Here is a 15974-nt window from a genome sequence, read left to right on the forward strand (position 1 = left end):
TTTTTATTAGGTACTGTGACTTACAGGTCCAGGTGTGCTTTTGCTACTTCTTAGTTTATCAAGTAATATGGCTAATTTGTTATTTTTCTTTCCTGGTGTATGGTAAAGAGGTTATTTCAGATGCTCAGAATCAAACGGTGTTTCTGGCTGTGCTAAGTGACTCATCCTGCTCTGCAGGAGGAAGCAGTGAGATTGTGCACTCCCATTTCTGTGATATGCTGCCATCTTTGAAGAGCTTCCAAGCAGTATTAAATCTATAAGTGATGTCATTAAAAAAAGTTGCAATTCTCTTTCTCTCTTACATGTTCTTCCCCTCTGCAGTTAAATATTTCTAGTTGCATCTGAATGTCCACATTTGTGATAAATGTCTTCCCGTTGCATTTGGTTATTTTGTGTGCACTTGTTAACCTTTATGAGAAGCTGTATGATAGATTCAATTTGACCTCTGCCAGAATTTAAATTTTTATGAAAACAAGATTCTGTGGAATGAGATGGAAATCCACCCTGCTCTGTATAGGTAACTGAGAATTTTTTTCTGGTTTTACTAGTTAGCCAGCTAGAGTTTTGTTATCCATATGTGTGAGGTATGAAGAAAGGTTTTATAGTATAGTGTTTGTCTTGAGAGCACTCTGAACTTTAGGTTCTGACTTTGCACTAATGACATCGTTTTGTGCTCCCTTTTTATCTAAAAATTTTGTGTGATGAAGATTCACAGGACCTTGTTTCGTCATGACCTCAAAGCTGCAAATGCCACCAAAGGATACGTTATTCCCACCCCTGTTCTTTGCCACTCATTTCTGATTCTTTGCTACTCCCAGCATTCTGTTACCTGTGACAGTAACCATGGATCCTAGCTGGGTATTTATTACTGACAGACTTTCCCCTTAAGAGACCTTTGAAGCGCCTTCTCTGCCAGCTCCTCATTTCAAATGAACATGTGAATGAAATCAGTGTTCAGTACAACTCGCTCTCCTTTCTCTTCCCTTTCCCATCCTGGCAGCTGTTGCAATGTTTACCAGACACTGGATTACTAGAAAATGAATACAACTACTTTCCTGTGAAGAACAGGGAAACATTTGCTATTTTCCAATAGACTGTCTAAGGCCATTTTTAAAAATCTTTTTTAAAAAAAAGCTTTGTTTAAGGACAAATTAAAAAAAAAAAAGGTACTTTAGAGAAACTAGTGATTTTGAACTGTCCCACTAAGAGAGTGTACTCTTACTCTATTTCACCAAAAATGGTCTGTGAGCAGCAATCTAGCTTTCAAAGCATGAGTAGTGTCAAGTTCAGTTGAAACCACTTCTATTTGTTTTTCCACTTCAGGGTTTAGTTTCAGGAGTATGTATGTGTCAGTACTGTCCCTTAATCTCCAACAAACCTCTGTACCTTTAACCTAAGTCCACAGAGACCAGTAATATTTTATTTGTAAATGCTAAATTCCAAAAAAACAGGTTTCATTTTGGAAGGAAATACAGTAAAGCCCAACTAAAGCTTTTATCTGTGAAGGGGAAGAACAGTTTGTTCTTTTCCCTTTGGAGTGACTTCTGAGGAATTCACACATTTATACTTGTAAAGTGCTTTTTTTGCTGGAGGTGGAGGAGGAGACCAGGCAGTTTAAAGAAACAAATCTATTCTGCTGTGACTGGCATCAGTGACAGGATTCCAGGGCAAGTCACTTTGGCTTTTGCACAAGTACAGCGAGTGAAATAAGCAAGATTGTACTTCTGGGGAAAACACTGAATTTGTCACACGGTCACCCAGGAAAGCAGTAACGTATTCTCTGACAGTATCATTCTCTCTCCGGGTAGAATTTGTCACTCTAATGGTGAAAAAAGTTGGTTTCTTACTTGAATTAGACTCTTTCTTAGTTTTTCCCTCTCCCCACCCCTTTCTGAAATGAAACCCATTGCCCAGGTTTTATAGCCACCCTTTGTGTGAAAATTAGCTGTTGCAGATTCAGATTTTCTATCTGCTCCCCTGTAGCATGGCTCACATCAACACTGGTTACAGGGGCTGTTCTGGAAGGCAGTGGTTTCAGAATAGAACAGAATCACAGAATGGCTTGGGTTAGGAGGGACCTTAAGAGCCATCTCATTCCAGCCCTGTGCTGTGGGCAGGGACACCTTCCACTAGACCAGCTTGCTCCAAGCCCTATCCAGCCTAGCCTTAGACACTTGAAGGGATGGGATATCCACAGCCTCAGGTAGTTCAGGTAGTTCAGACCATGTCTAGATAAGTTTTCCTGCAAAAAATGAGGGGAGCAGAGGGATCATAAAGGGAAGATGAGAATTATTATTCCTGTGAAAGCTGGACATAGCTGAGTACCTAAGCAGGAACTGTGGGGGAAGGGAGACACAATGGCCTTGGACAAAAATCAGCAAGGCATTCATAGAACTACTTGCTTCTTAGACTTCCTGGGTAAAGGAATCACTTAAGTTTGTTTCTGTGAGAGTAAGGTTTTGAGCTTTAGCTATTCAGGCATCCACATCTTACTCACTATATGTAACTATTTTAAGCATTCACCTGGCTAATGTTTTGAAGGTACCTAATCATGAATCTGTCATCTAAGCTCTTCCCTCATGGTTTTTTAACGATGAAACAGCAGCATGCACATTCCAAACAGGTGATGTAGAGTGGCAGAAATGCCTGTGGTGCTTTAATTTTGGAATAATCTCCTGCTGGACATGATAAACACGATTCTAGACATTGGAATTGTACATGATGAGAGACTGAGTGATCTTAACTTACAGCCCTTTCAAAAGGGGAAGGTTGAAAGTGCAGAGCTGTTAGAGGCACATGTGATTATTTCATCAAAAGTTAAAATAAAAAATTAAATGCCACAAAAGAGGAATTATCTGTGAAAAAGTTGTCTTTAATATAAACTTTTGAGGAACTAAAAACATTAGGCTTTGGGTTTTGTTTGGTTTCTCTTGGCAGGAAGCAAATCGTTCATTTGCAGGGAGGGGGAAGAAAATATTGCTAGAAACAGTTTTCAAACCATACAAAAAGGGGTTTGGTCTGTTTAACATGTTCTCATTCTGTGCAATTAGATGTCTAATGGTAATTACTGACAACTCAAGCTGACTTTCTTCATCAAATTACACTTAAATCACCAATTCAAAATCACTGCCTGGTATGAGATGACGCTTTAGCATTCTTTTCTGGTCCCCTTCCTTATTCTGTCATAACCTGTCTCTTCCCACAGCCACAAGCCATGCTGATGGGTAACATTCCACTGTCAGGATACTTGCAGTCATTGCCAAAGCAGATACATGCAAAACCATCCCAGATTTAAAGCAATTAAACAGCTGAGATCATTTTTCCTGTCTTGCTCTTATCCCCTTTGGGAGGTGTTGATTACATGATGTGAATATATTTGCAGTAGAAACTGTCATAAGGGTGTGATGTCTGAGAGAACAGAATATGGACTGAGTGTGAAAATAATGAGCTCACTCTGTGGGGCATCTATTCTGGGGCTCCTGAGAGGCATTGTAAACAGCAGTAACCATAGGGTCATGCATGCTATTAAAAGGATATTTTGGGAAGGGGAAGCGAAAATGCTTTTGACTTCAGTTATTTCTCAGTTGTCCCTCAGCAGTTCCATGATGGCGCCAAAGTCAAAATTCACATTTCCTGTCACTTATATGAATTATGTATTCATGATTTTTTCTTTTGGTAGATGCTATTCTTACAATTATTCTAACCCTAAAATACTAAAATAACTTGTGAACGTGCATATAATACAGCCAGCAAAAGGAATATTACTTGTAAATTTTGTTGTGAAGTGCACTGCATGAATGAATACACTGCATGAGAACTAAATTCTCTTCTCCTGAGCACTCCTGAAAACCACAGAAAAAGCATATTTTACTTTTCAGTACTGCACTTACTCCAGCTTCAGATAAAAGTTGAATCTCTTTTGGGCTCATTTTGCAAACAGTACAGTTGTACAAAGCATTTAGATTTTTACATTGAAGCTTCCCTTCAAAAGAGAAGGAATGGGAACAATATGCAGATAGTGTTTGAATAGCTTGATTAGCTCTTGGAAGTTTTTCTCTGCCAGCTTTTCCGTGGGGGAAGGGGAAGCTTTCTGTTAGTTGCTAGACAGTCCTTGTGTCTCACTGGTGGAGTTGTGCTGTGTCTGGCATTCCAAACCACTGCTTTGAATGTGTGCTAAACCCACTTCAATTCAGGGTCGAAATCCAGGGCTGAACATGGCTTCCTGTCCCACGTCTGTTCCCAGCCCCTTTGTCTGCCAGGGGCTGCGACGCTGTCACTGTTTGGGCTGGCGGTGGTGCCAGAGGGAATGCTTGCAGGAGCAAGAGGAGTTTGTACAAAGTGTGGGACTGCAGGAAATAGGCCAGAGATAGGGCAGTGTCTGGACACATTCACTGGAGATGTGTCATTTGCTCAGTAAGCCAGTTCTGCCACGTAACTTCTCTGGCAGAAGCAGACTGCTAAAAGGCAGTGCCTTTGAAAAGGAGGTGTGGAATATTCTGTTAAGGTGCAGGCAAATGTTGCAGGAGTCAATAATTGTTTCCCAAATCCCAAGAAACCACTCAAGGTTGTCGTGACTGTTTACAGCTGACCACTCTAAGATACAGAGTCGCAATATCTCCTTTTGCTGAAAATATTCTTGCTTGCAGGTACAAAAACTCCTCAAACCCAAAAACCAAAATACCCCAAACAAATGCTGGCCCAAAATCAAAACCAAAACCCCACAGAACATTACAAGTTAACTTGCATCAGTGATAAGTATCGAGGCTAATCTTGTTGTGTTGGTGTGATTGAACTTGGGTTTTTCTCTTCAGTAAGAATGGAAGTCTAGATCAGACACAGCTTCTGGCTTGTTTTTGTTGTTTTGGGTTGATACTATGTTAATTCCAGCTGACATGTTGCATTTTGAGACTTTTCTTTGTTACCTGCTGGAAAAGCAAGATAGTAACTTTTTATTTTTCTCTGTGTGTCAAATGAGCAAGTTAGCAGGGTGGTGCGGTTGTCTAAGGAGAAGTGTGATATGGTTGAAGCATTGCTTTTTATTAAAAGTGATATAAAAGCTGTTCACATTGGTGATGGTAACTATATACATGTGTGTATATATATTTTATACATATTTACTGCTTTTATTTGGTGCTGCAATCATAATGCTGCTCTTGCCGTGGCTGCATTACACATGAAGGTAAGCAGGTTTGTATCTGTATTTAACTGAAGCATTAAAGGCTTTTGCTTTTAGATTGAAGGCCTGGGTTGGTCCCTGTAAGCAGCTGTGTGGGATTAGCCTGCTGTTATTGCCACTGGGATAGGGATTGACTTGGAAATAGAAGTCTGAGATATATTTGCACTTTGACAGCAAAAAGAAAAAGTGCTCGTGTTTAGTCTTCTGAGGAGTTCCAATTCTCTGTACTGTCATATTGGGTTGACTGCTGAACAGTGATGTTGAGAACTGTTAGTACAATTCATCAAATTTGAGGGTGCTATACTGCACCCTCAAATTTGATGAAAGCTTTAAGAATTTTCCAAGAGGAAAGTAGAACCAAAATTATGCCTTGGAGGGGTGTGATGCAAATCCCTTGGAAAAATCCTGATTTCTGGTCAATGTCTGGAAGAAATAAATGTCACCTGACAAAAACCAAGCACAAAACCCCAAGAATGTAGTTGGCGTCTATCATCAGATAAATACTCACAGGGTGTGTTCATATGCACTACAGAGAAATAACCTGGTCATGCTTTGTAACTGTGTCTACTCAGAATATGTTCCAGGGGTGTCTTACTGTATTTGCTGCTAGGTCTTTCTTCCACTAATCTTAAGTAGCTGCAGTCTCTTATCCCTGGATGATTTTAGAGCTGTGAGCCGTAGATACAAATTTGTACTTACCAGCAGACCAGCGTTCTCATCTTTTTTTTTTTTTTTTCTTCCCCCTGAGTTTTTTGGCTGGTTAGCTTTGGGGATGTTTCAATGTGTTCTATTTTAGCCAAAGTTTTATAGTTATAGGAAATGCCATGTTAAGTCTTCTGCTTCTAGTTCCTTTCAGCCACTAAATAAAAGAAGTCTCTTAAACATAAATCCTGTGTTTTTGTTTTCATTCTCACAGGGTTTCTTACGCTGTTTGTTTAGTAAATAAGCTGAAAAATGCTAAGTAATATAGCAAAATCACAAAAGGAGAACAAAACAGGAAATGTGGTGTAGTTATAAGTGCTTGTAAGCACGGTTGCCACTTATTTATGCGTATTCATAGTAGATGTACATGTCATCTCTCCTCAGGTTCCTGAGCAGCAGCCGATTACTTTATGCAGTGGAGCTGAAGATACCAAGCATTATGAGGAGGGCAAGAAATGTGTGGAAGAATTGGCATTGTACCTCAAACCACTCAGCAGTGCAAGAGGTAGTTCCTGCATTGCTTCCTTGGAAAATGAAACAAAAAACCAAATAAGATGCAAAACAAACTATCCAAATTATTAGTTAGTATGTTTGGAAAATGGATATAAATCTAGTTTAGAAACAAATTGAAACAGATTTCTTAAACATTAAGATGATGTTTTCATGGAGGGGAGGGAGATGTAGAATTGAAAGGTGTCAAAAATCATTCAGAGAAAAGGCTGAGGTTTATGACCATGCCATATTTTGATTTCATCTTCGCAAAATAAGTAAAACTAGATCACTTTGCCCTTTTATTTCAGTTCTGCTTTGTGATAATTATAGTGATGCAGCTGTTCTGTAGAGGATGAATAAACTGATATGAGAAGATTACTACATATAAGATAGATAGGGAAAATTGTTTGTTTATACAAGGTCAAATACAACAGCTGGGTAGTTTTAAGTTAGCAAACCTGCACTATGTTGAAGAGTATGGATTTTATATATATTACACATGCTGGATTTGGACAGTCTGTCAGCCCCAGTAGTGGAGTTGATCATCATGGGCATTGGGTTATCAAAAATTATTTTTTTGAGAAGCTGTCTGAGTCTTTTGTGACCAGTGCAGTGTGACAGCAGTATCACTCTGGGAATTGGTGGCCCAGTGAACAAGCTCTGGCTGTGGAGCAAACTCAGCATGGCAGCTGTATGTCTAGTGAGTCACCTCTTCCTTTAACCTGAATTAGGTGGCTCTAAGCATGTTTGTGATTCAGAGTTTTGGCACAAAATTAAGCATCACCCCAGCAGTTCATGACTCGTATAAGCTCTAAACCAAAACAATGAAGGTACTACATGTAGGCAGGAAACTAAATGTGTTCTGAAAACAAACAAATGTCCCTAAAGTCCATGAATGTACTGGGAATCTGTATGGGAGGGTGTGGGACAAACTACCAACACGGGAAAAGGATTTATTAGAGATTCCATCTTCTTAAAAAGTCAATCACAAGATTAAGCCTGTGGGGAAGCTGACTACAAGAAAACTGTTTTTATTGCCAAGTGAAGCAAGTGAAATGAACTTATGCTGTGCCTTGACTAGTATTCCCTTTGACGAAATGGACACACAGGAGAGCTAGGTTTGCACTTGTCTAGTACAGTCACTGAACACTGGCACAAGGAGTATGAGGTAGTTTATTATTCTGTTTCATTTTATTTTGAAGGTGTGGGTCTTAACAGTACCACTCAGAGTGTGCTGAGTCGTCCCATGCAGAGGAAACTTGTGACATTAGTCCATTGCCAGCTGGTGGAGGAGGAAGGGCGGATCAGAGCCATGCGTGCAGCACGGTCGCTGGGTGAAAGAACAGTCACAGAGCTCATCCTCCAGCATCAAAACCCTCAGCAGCTCTCCTCCAACCTCTGGGCTGCAGTGAGAGCCAGAGGGTGCCAGTTCCTTGGGCCAGGTAGGTGACATCACTGCTGTACTAGAAGCACTTTAGAATTGAGCCACTGATAAATGACTGTCCAATTGCCCAAGGGATTTTATTAAATAACAGCCTAATTTCTTAATAGTAATCTTCAGAATTACTTATGTGTCTGTTGGACTGCTGCTGTTGGGTTTTCTTGAATTTTTAATGTTTTTTCAAGTCTTCTGTAAAATTCAGAATAGGTGTCCTGTTCTTGTCTATTCCTTGAAGATCCTTCTAGAAAAAATAAGGTTACTGGAAGGGACTGGCATGCTTTCTATTCCTTCTTAGGGCGTACAACATACAAAACAGTTGTAGGGATAGATTTGTTACAGTTATGTGTACATATTTTTTGAGAAGTTGTGCATTTATAAATTAAATTCCTTTGCCTAAAATACTAGAAAGAAATCAATGTTGCTTAAGAAAAATGAAGTCTCATTATTGAAAATATAGACTTCACTTGTTGAGTCTTGAAATATGAAGCCAATTTCTTAATGAAAAATAATGAAGCTTTTCCTGACTGAAACAGATGAAGACTGACTTTGAGATACTAACTTTTTTACCACTTCAGGGAAGAGAGAGGTTGGTTATGTAACAAAATAGCAGTGCTGCAGCCTGGCTCATTGGTGTGGGCATTCTTTTTTGTTTTACTTGCATGGAAATGAACCTTGTTCTTCCTTAGCCTGTCAGCTTTTTCTTCTGGGATAAGTGTGGGATGTAGGCATTGCCTTTTGAAAACTCATATTAATGATCAAGAGATGTAGAGACAGGAACATTCCTATCAGATGATGCCCAAAACAGATGTTGTTGTAGTGCTAGTGGTAGAAATAATAATATTAATATAATATATAATAGTAAATCACAATAATGATGATAATACTAAAGGTAAAAAGTCCAGTTTTCCCAAGTCGATGTCTGGGAATCTGGAGGGGTTCCTTCTTTCTTTGCCCTCCCTTCTTGCCCGGTTCCTTTTTTTTCTCTGTGGCTTTGTGGGTCTGTTGGTGGGAGTTTTTAGCTGTTGTCCCAATTATAGGTGAAGAAGAAACTGCAAAAATTTTACTTGGGCTTCTCTCATCCTTTGTCTCTTTTTGCATTTCCCCTGACTCCCAGCAATGCAAGAGGAGGCTCTAAAGCTGGTTCTGCTGGCTTTGGAAGATGGATCTGCTCTGTCACGAAAGGTCTTGGTTCTCTTTGTGGTGCAGAGACTGGAGCCGCGATTCCCTCAGGCTTCCAAGACTAGCATTGGGCATGTTGTCCAGCTCCTTTACAGAGCCTCCTGCTTCAAGGTATGAAGAAGGTTCTGCCCAGAGATTTCATAATGCTATGAAAACCATTGATTTTCACTTTCAGTTTTCATTGTCCTGTAACATTTAATATGCCTAAAAATATGTGTAGTTAGAGGAAGTATTGCTCGTTAAGTCCCACATGAATTTAGAGTTCTTTGTTATTCAGCTGTGATGGCAGTGTAGGCTGAAGCAGCAACTTGAAGCTGTAAAGGTAGGTTTTGCCTCGGTCTAGTTTCATCGAGGTGCTATTAGAACCTGGCTGTAAAGCAGCATACTTATCTTCTTAGAAGTGGCTTAAAGCCAAAAAAAATCACTAATTCTATTAATTCAGTTGTGGTGTTGTTAGAATCAAAGAAAAAGGAGACTTTTGAGTGTCAGCTATATGAAGAAAAATTGCTTAATGTACTTTACAGTATTTTATATATGTTACTAGATGCTCAACTTAAATGTCATTTACTCTTGCTAAATGAATAGGAAAATGCTTAGGTTTTGCTAATTGTACCCTTGCACAAAATTCTGCAATGCAAACAAAATATCTTGATTCAAGGTGTGGGTGCTATAAAGTCATTTGGAAGTGTGACACTTCGACCAATATATGGGTCAGAGTCCAAGAAAACAATGTTTTGTATCCATTTTATAGTGGTTCCTCTCTATAAAGGGTGTGTTTCTTTAGTAGGAACTGATGTTCACTGAGTGGTGTCATAGTTGATTTTAGTCTGGGAGAAGGACTTAGATGCTGACTGAAGACATCACTTGCCTCGGACTTCACATAATCTTGGGCTTATCCTGCTTAATTGCATTTGGCTCATTTCTCCTCACTAGGTGACCAAGCGAGATGAGGATTCCTCCCTGATGCAACTGAAGGAGGAATTTCGGACTTACGAAGCTCTGAGAAGGGAACACGACTCGCAGATAGTTCAGATAGCAATGGAAGCGGGTTTGCGCATTGCACCAGACCAGTGGTCCTCGCTCTTGTATGGAGACCAGTCTCACAAATCCCACATGCAGAGTATCATTGACAAGGTAAAGCCACCTAGAATCAGCCCAGTCCATCTTGCTTGCAGCTGTAGTAGGTTTAAATGTTCGTAACATTGAACTTAGAAACTGTGCCCACGTGGACTTGCCCATTAATCATTTGTCCTGTTATTTCAAAACCCATTATGTTCTAAATAATTAGAATATATATTTGTAATCTAATGAATCTTGTTTCCTCTGCCATCTGGACATTTTTGCTACTTTATTTCTTTCTGCAGATGGAAACCCACAAAGTTTAGCTAAATAACTGGGGAGTGACCTTTATGAACGGCTGATAAGTGCCAATGTAGTGACAGAGGCTAATGGTTCATGTTTCCGGGCAGGAAGTTAGTGCATAAGTTGGATAAAAAAATAAGTCCCCTTGCCTGTGTCTGAAGACAGAGCGGTAGAAACACATTTTGTAAATAAAATACTTAAACTCTGGAAATGCCCAGACCTCTTTGTGTTCAGAAGCAACATAGGATAAATGGGCTTTTAGATTAGGGGATGTTTTTTTAAATGCCTAAATTAGGTGGGAAGAACTGAACTTTGTGGAATAGTTATGAAAGCTGTGAAACAACTGCTTCGGCGGCTGTGCAAGAGGATTAGCTTCAAGATAGCTTCTGCTGTATATTTATGACTTTGCCTGCCTTTTGAAGTGTCCTGCCAAACATCTCTTGAAGGATCTAGGTAGAATTAACAGTTTTAAAACTGGAATTGAGTGATGTTAGGAAATAGAATGTTGCTAGCTATCTTTTCCTTCAACTATCTTGTTCTTTATTTTCTGCTTACTGTACTCAATTTAAAGCAGGCTGCAAACCTGTTGGTTTGGGGATTGGAGATGTTAGGCTCTCCAGAAATCTAAATTAAATGGTTTCCAGTATGGCCCATTTTTTTCTTTGGATAGCAGCACAACACAAAAGAAATGGGTTTTATTGCTAGAAATTACAAAATAGAGGCTGGTGTTTATTTTGAAGCGTAATTTAATGCAATGTCAAAGAACTGTGCATTCTTAATAGAAAGGGCTCACTGAAATGAGCTTTTGTGAAAGATGTTTGTTTATTTCTTGTTTTGACAGACAGTTCTTGTCTGTGGAGCAGCCTTCAGAAACCATGAGGATTGCTATGCCTGTAGAAAGTTAATTATGATAATTTTTTTAAGTTGCAGACCCCAGCCTCGTTTGCACAGAGTGTTCAGGAATTAACTATTGCTCTTCAGAGGACTGGAGATCCAGCGAACTTGAATCGTCTTAGACCTCACCTAGAGCTCCTAGCAAATATTGATCCCAGTCCAGGTAAACCTGGGTGTTTTCATAAAAACCTTTACGTTTAGCCAGATGAGCTTAACACTGTTCAAGGATTGAAAGCTGATCATCGAGTGTAAGGAAACGTCCTCCTTACTCATCAACTAAAGAGTTTTGAATTCCAAGGTAGAATTTTGGTAGATTGAATAGAGAGAAGCTAGGCAAAAGTCAGTCTAGACAAGAATGGTTTGTTACCCTACAGAATTCAGTATTTTTCTTGTTCATAGGTAATTCTTCAAAACTAGGAAAGAGTCTTGCAAGTAGAAGATAGTTGGAAAGAATTTAACTGGGAAATAAAACTTAAGCTGTTGACAGAGGAAAGAAAGATAGAAATTGTGGAAAATGTCAGCAGTGCTGTAAGGACTATCTGAGGGAAATGGGAAGGGACAGAACAAAGTCCTGTGGCTGAAGTGTTATTTTACACCTGCTAAAATATGTAAAATCAATATTATTTATCAAAATAGTAAGATATAAACTACAACTTCAGGGGATGAAAAATCATACTTTGTATTTGTTTAAACAAACAGAAGTTAAATTTCCTTTCCAATGAGGACCAGTTGTTCTTCACAGCTAAAGGAGATGCAGTACTTTCTTCCCAAATCTTTCACACTGAAACAAGCTGGGGACAAACCTGTGTACTGCAAATTTGTTTGCAAAAAACTGATATGGAAGGTGGTATCACTAATAGCCTCCCTTGATTTTGGTAGCCAAGTCTGGCCTTTGTGTTTTTTTCTGTACTGTTGAGTTGCCTAAAGAGCAGTAGGGAAGCATGTGGAAGTACTTGTAGAAGAATTTAGTCCCTATGAGTGGAATATAATGTCATTAATTCTGCTAAAGATCTTGAAAGGCTCTTTGAGGTACTGTCCTTTGCAGATGAGTGTGCAGGCACACAGTGGGAGTGTCAGCTGCTGGAACAGATTCAAAAACTTAGAAAACTAAATTGGCTAGAAAGAAAAAGTGCTGCTATAGAATTGAGACTGTACAATTTATTCACAGTGTTTTAGATGGTGGTCTGATTCATAGATTTGTCTTGTGATGTTTTTCCATGAGAGGCATTAATTTCTGTTGCTGTGCTACATCTGTGCCTGTGTAATCAGGCTAGTGATGACTGTATTCGTATGGAATAATTTTACCTCCAGAGGTTTGAATGCAAAGAGGGATTTTGAACCTGATGTTTTTCTTAATGAGAAGAGTTTGTACAGTGCCTTTACTCTGGAGTTCTTGTGAGATGAGAAAGTTCTTGTAAAAGGAAATAATTTTACATTCTAATAATGGTCTTACTGGCTCATTCGGTATTTTGTGCAGTTCAGTCTTAAGTTGATAGATACCTCTATTCTGTAAGAGCTAGATGTCCCAGAATTAAGGTGCTGAATGCTTATTATCTACTGATGAAATGTTTTTTATGAACTTGGCTAGTCAAGTTTTGTGATACTGTTGTGGGGTTTTGTACCTGGTTTTGGAAAATGTTTCTGATTTTTCTTTTTATATTTGGTGTTTGCAACAGATGCTCCACCTCCAACATGGGAACAACTGGAAAATGGACTAGTTGCTGTGAGGACTGTGGTTCATGGTTTAGTTGATTATATCCAGAATCACAGCAAAAAAGGAACAGATCAACAACAGGTAAAAGCTACATAATTTGGGAAATATGTACTCCTAAGTTTTTTTGGCTGTATCTTATAGTGGAGGTATACTGATGTCATCTGGAAAGATTTGGTTTGACAAGGAGCTAATTGAAAACATCACTGTGATTCATATTTATCAAAAAAGAAACAAGAAAGGAAAAAAACATGAAACAACATATATTTACCTCCAAAACCTGTTGAACTGATTTTCACAGCTCACTAGGATGGAAGGAGAACAGTATGATCCAGCTGCAGGCTTAGGGAAATGATTAACAACCTTCCTGAGTAGAGGGTGGGGAAGGGACACTGGGTGCTGCTGAAGTACAGAGCTGCCTGTCCCAGTCCTACTCCTTTGTCACTTTGGCATTCATCCTCTTGAAGAGCTGGTTTGGGAAGCTCAACTAGTAAAAAGATTATCTCTGCCAAAAAAAAAAAAACCTAAAGTTAATTATTTCTGCTGTTTCATCTTCTTGCATTACTTGGGATGGATAATGAGCACTGTCACCAGCAAAACGAAAAACAGTAGAAATCCATTAGTGGGAATCTGGGAGGGGAAAACATCCAGAGTTTGTGTTGTGGAGTGCCTGCGGTACATGCTGTGCTGCTTGGAAGGGAGCCCAGAGCCTCATGAGTAGGAAAGGGATGTCTGCTGAGTCTGGGTAAAGTTGCACTACCTGGCAACAGTGGCCAGTAAAAGTCTGTGTGACTTATGTTCGCTCTGCCTGAATCTTCCTACTGCAGTAAAAGGCAAAAAAAAAAACCAACCCAAAACAAACCAAACAAAAACCAAACAAAACAAACAAACCCTGCCAAACCAAAACAAACAAAAAAACCCCAACAGTTTGCAGGTGATTTCTGACAGATATTCACCTTTTGGCTTCTCAGAAAGCATGTTGACTTAGAGATGTTTCCCTTGGGAGGAACTATCAATAGGGTATATCTGATTATTGGTAATTTTTTCATCCTGTATCAGTTTGTCCACTTAACTGTATCCTAAAATGTACAGCTGTGTTCCAGTCAAGCTCTCTAGTAAGGAATTTGAATAAAAATGCTGTAGAAAACTGAGAGTGACTTAGTTGTCAAAACACGTACTCTTGAATCTGTTGGCTCTGTTGAAGAAGCAAACACAAGTACTTCAGTCATTTATTTCATGTCAGGTATTCCAGAAACACTTGAATTAGAGGAATTATCAACGGTCAAACTCCAGGCCTTTGATAAGAGGATACATTCAGCTTGGTTAAGTGCACTTTCATGTTCAGGTATCTCACCTGGTTTCTTTAACCTTGTCAGCCCCCTCAGCACAGCAAGTACAAGACATACATGTGCCGAGACATGAAGCAGAGAGGAGGATGTCCCCGGGGAGCCAGCTGCACCTTTGCACACTCACAGGAGGAGCTGGAAAAGTAAGTGTGCCTCTACTAGCAGAAACAGTCCAGTCCTTGTTTCATCTTGTCTGTAAGAGTAATGTCTCATATTTAGGAATGAGGGGAAAAGGAGGTATAACCTGGCTGTTAAACTAGTAAGAGGTAATGTGATAAACTTGTAACAGTCATCTCTTAGGTTTTGGAGCTACTTTTTCTTCCATACAGCAGGATATTGCTTTGTTCATCAGCAATGCAGCTCTGAAAGTTTGATGTTACACAAGTGTTATCCAAAGTTTTTGGAGGTGGGGGTTTTTCCTACTTCTTAAGTGTGACTAAACGTGCTGTGTGATGGCATTCACAATGGCTTTTGTTTGGGGGTACTTCTCTTCGCTTTTCATTCAGGTAAGTTGCTGGCAGTTTTCCAAATGTAAGGAATGTGTTGCTAGCTCTCCAAAGAGCTAAAAACAAGCAAGTCAAGATTTTTTCCTGCAACAATTCTTTGTGCAATCTGTCAGAGAGTTTCATGCAGGTACTTTCAATTGGTTACATCTGTTGTTGTAGAGTTAAAAAATGATGCTCATATCAAATCTGCAGTCTAGATCCATTACAGATTTAGCAGGGCTACCAGTTATGCAAGAAAAAGGTGCTGTTGTTTTGCAGGTTGCTTTAATTTTTTTTTTTTAATGTAAAATGGATTATTTAGGAGCTCAATGAAATAAATGCAGTGTATTTTATGTAGTATATTAGCTTGTTACTTGCTTTTTAGGCTACAATAATTCAAGGAAAAGGTGCTTTTTAAAGAGAAGAATACTGCAAAGGCTTGGAATTGGCATGCAGTGTTTATTTTTCATTTCTTAATCTGAAACTCAAAGCATGAATGTCAGTTCATGGCCTGTATAGCCAGCATGCAGTGCATTGGCAAAACACAGAGAAAGAAGAGCAGAGCATGTGATGTTAGAGTGACCAAGACAGTTATTCATATGAACAAGGAATAGGACTTCAGTACTTATGTGCTGCAGAAACAGTTGAAAAGTTTTTTGCCTTCTGTCATCAGGCTAATGAAATGGAGATTGGTAGTGCAGCTTTGGGTTGATTTTGTTAACCTGTGTTGGGTGGTGGGTCAGTGTTACACTGCTGGGCCAGCTGTATGTATCAAGGACTGTTTGTCAGCTTTGCACGGGGGAGAGGCCTGGTGTAGCCAGACTGACTTGCATGCCTTGGTACTACTGTTGTCCTGGGCTGAAGAGAAGGTTTATTCAGGTTCTGTGGGTGGTTGGGGAACTTGGGAGTTCTGATTGTTCCTTGTACCTTTTATCTTTGCTTAATTCCTTTAAGTAGCTATTGTGTTAGCACTCCTCCTTTTAAAAATGCTTAGTGTGACTAATATTCATTGCTGTTGCCGAGTGACTCCTCTATCTCTCTATATAGCTTTAACTTTGGAGGAAGGTTATGGGGAAATGTGTGGTAATGTTTAGATAGCATGTTATCATCTAAACTTGCTTAAGCAGCAGCTCATTCCCCTCTTGACAAGAGACAAAGACCCTGTGTGCATAGGCAAGAACTGAAC

General features: G+C 39.4%; 1 protein-coding gene across 7 annotated transcripts in view; it reads left to right on the top strand.

Annotated features, from left to right (window-relative positions):
- RC3H1 (ring finger and CCCH-type domains 1) overlaps window positions 1–15974 on the top strand; it is a 63034-nt gene that overhangs the window by 25048 nt on the left and 22012 nt on the right. For 6 of the 7 annotated variants that reach the window (XM_084211327.1, XM_084211329.1, XM_084211333.1 and 3 more), the window contains exons 3-9: window positions 6263–6383; window positions 7573–7812; window positions 8926–9101; window positions 9924–10124; window positions 11277–11409; window positions 12923–13041; window positions 14334–14446. In XM_084211327.1, coding sequence (XP_084067453.1) covers window positions 6263–6383; window positions 7573–7812; window positions 8926–9101; window positions 9924–10124; window positions 11277–11409; window positions 12923–13041; window positions 14334–14446 — 1103 coding nt within the window. The remainder of the gene's footprint in view (window positions 1–6262; window positions 6384–7572; window positions 7813–8925; window positions 9102–9923; window positions 10125–11276; window positions 11410–12922; window positions 13042–14333; window positions 14447–15974) is intronic. The other variant, XM_084211330.1, reaches the window with a different exon arrangement.

This window comes from Fringilla coelebs, assembly GCF_963513975.1.
Source record: "Fringilla coelebs genome assembly, chromosome: 9".
Taxonomy (NCBI): Eukaryota; Metazoa; Chordata; class Aves; order Passeriformes; family Fringillidae; genus Fringilla; species Fringilla coelebs.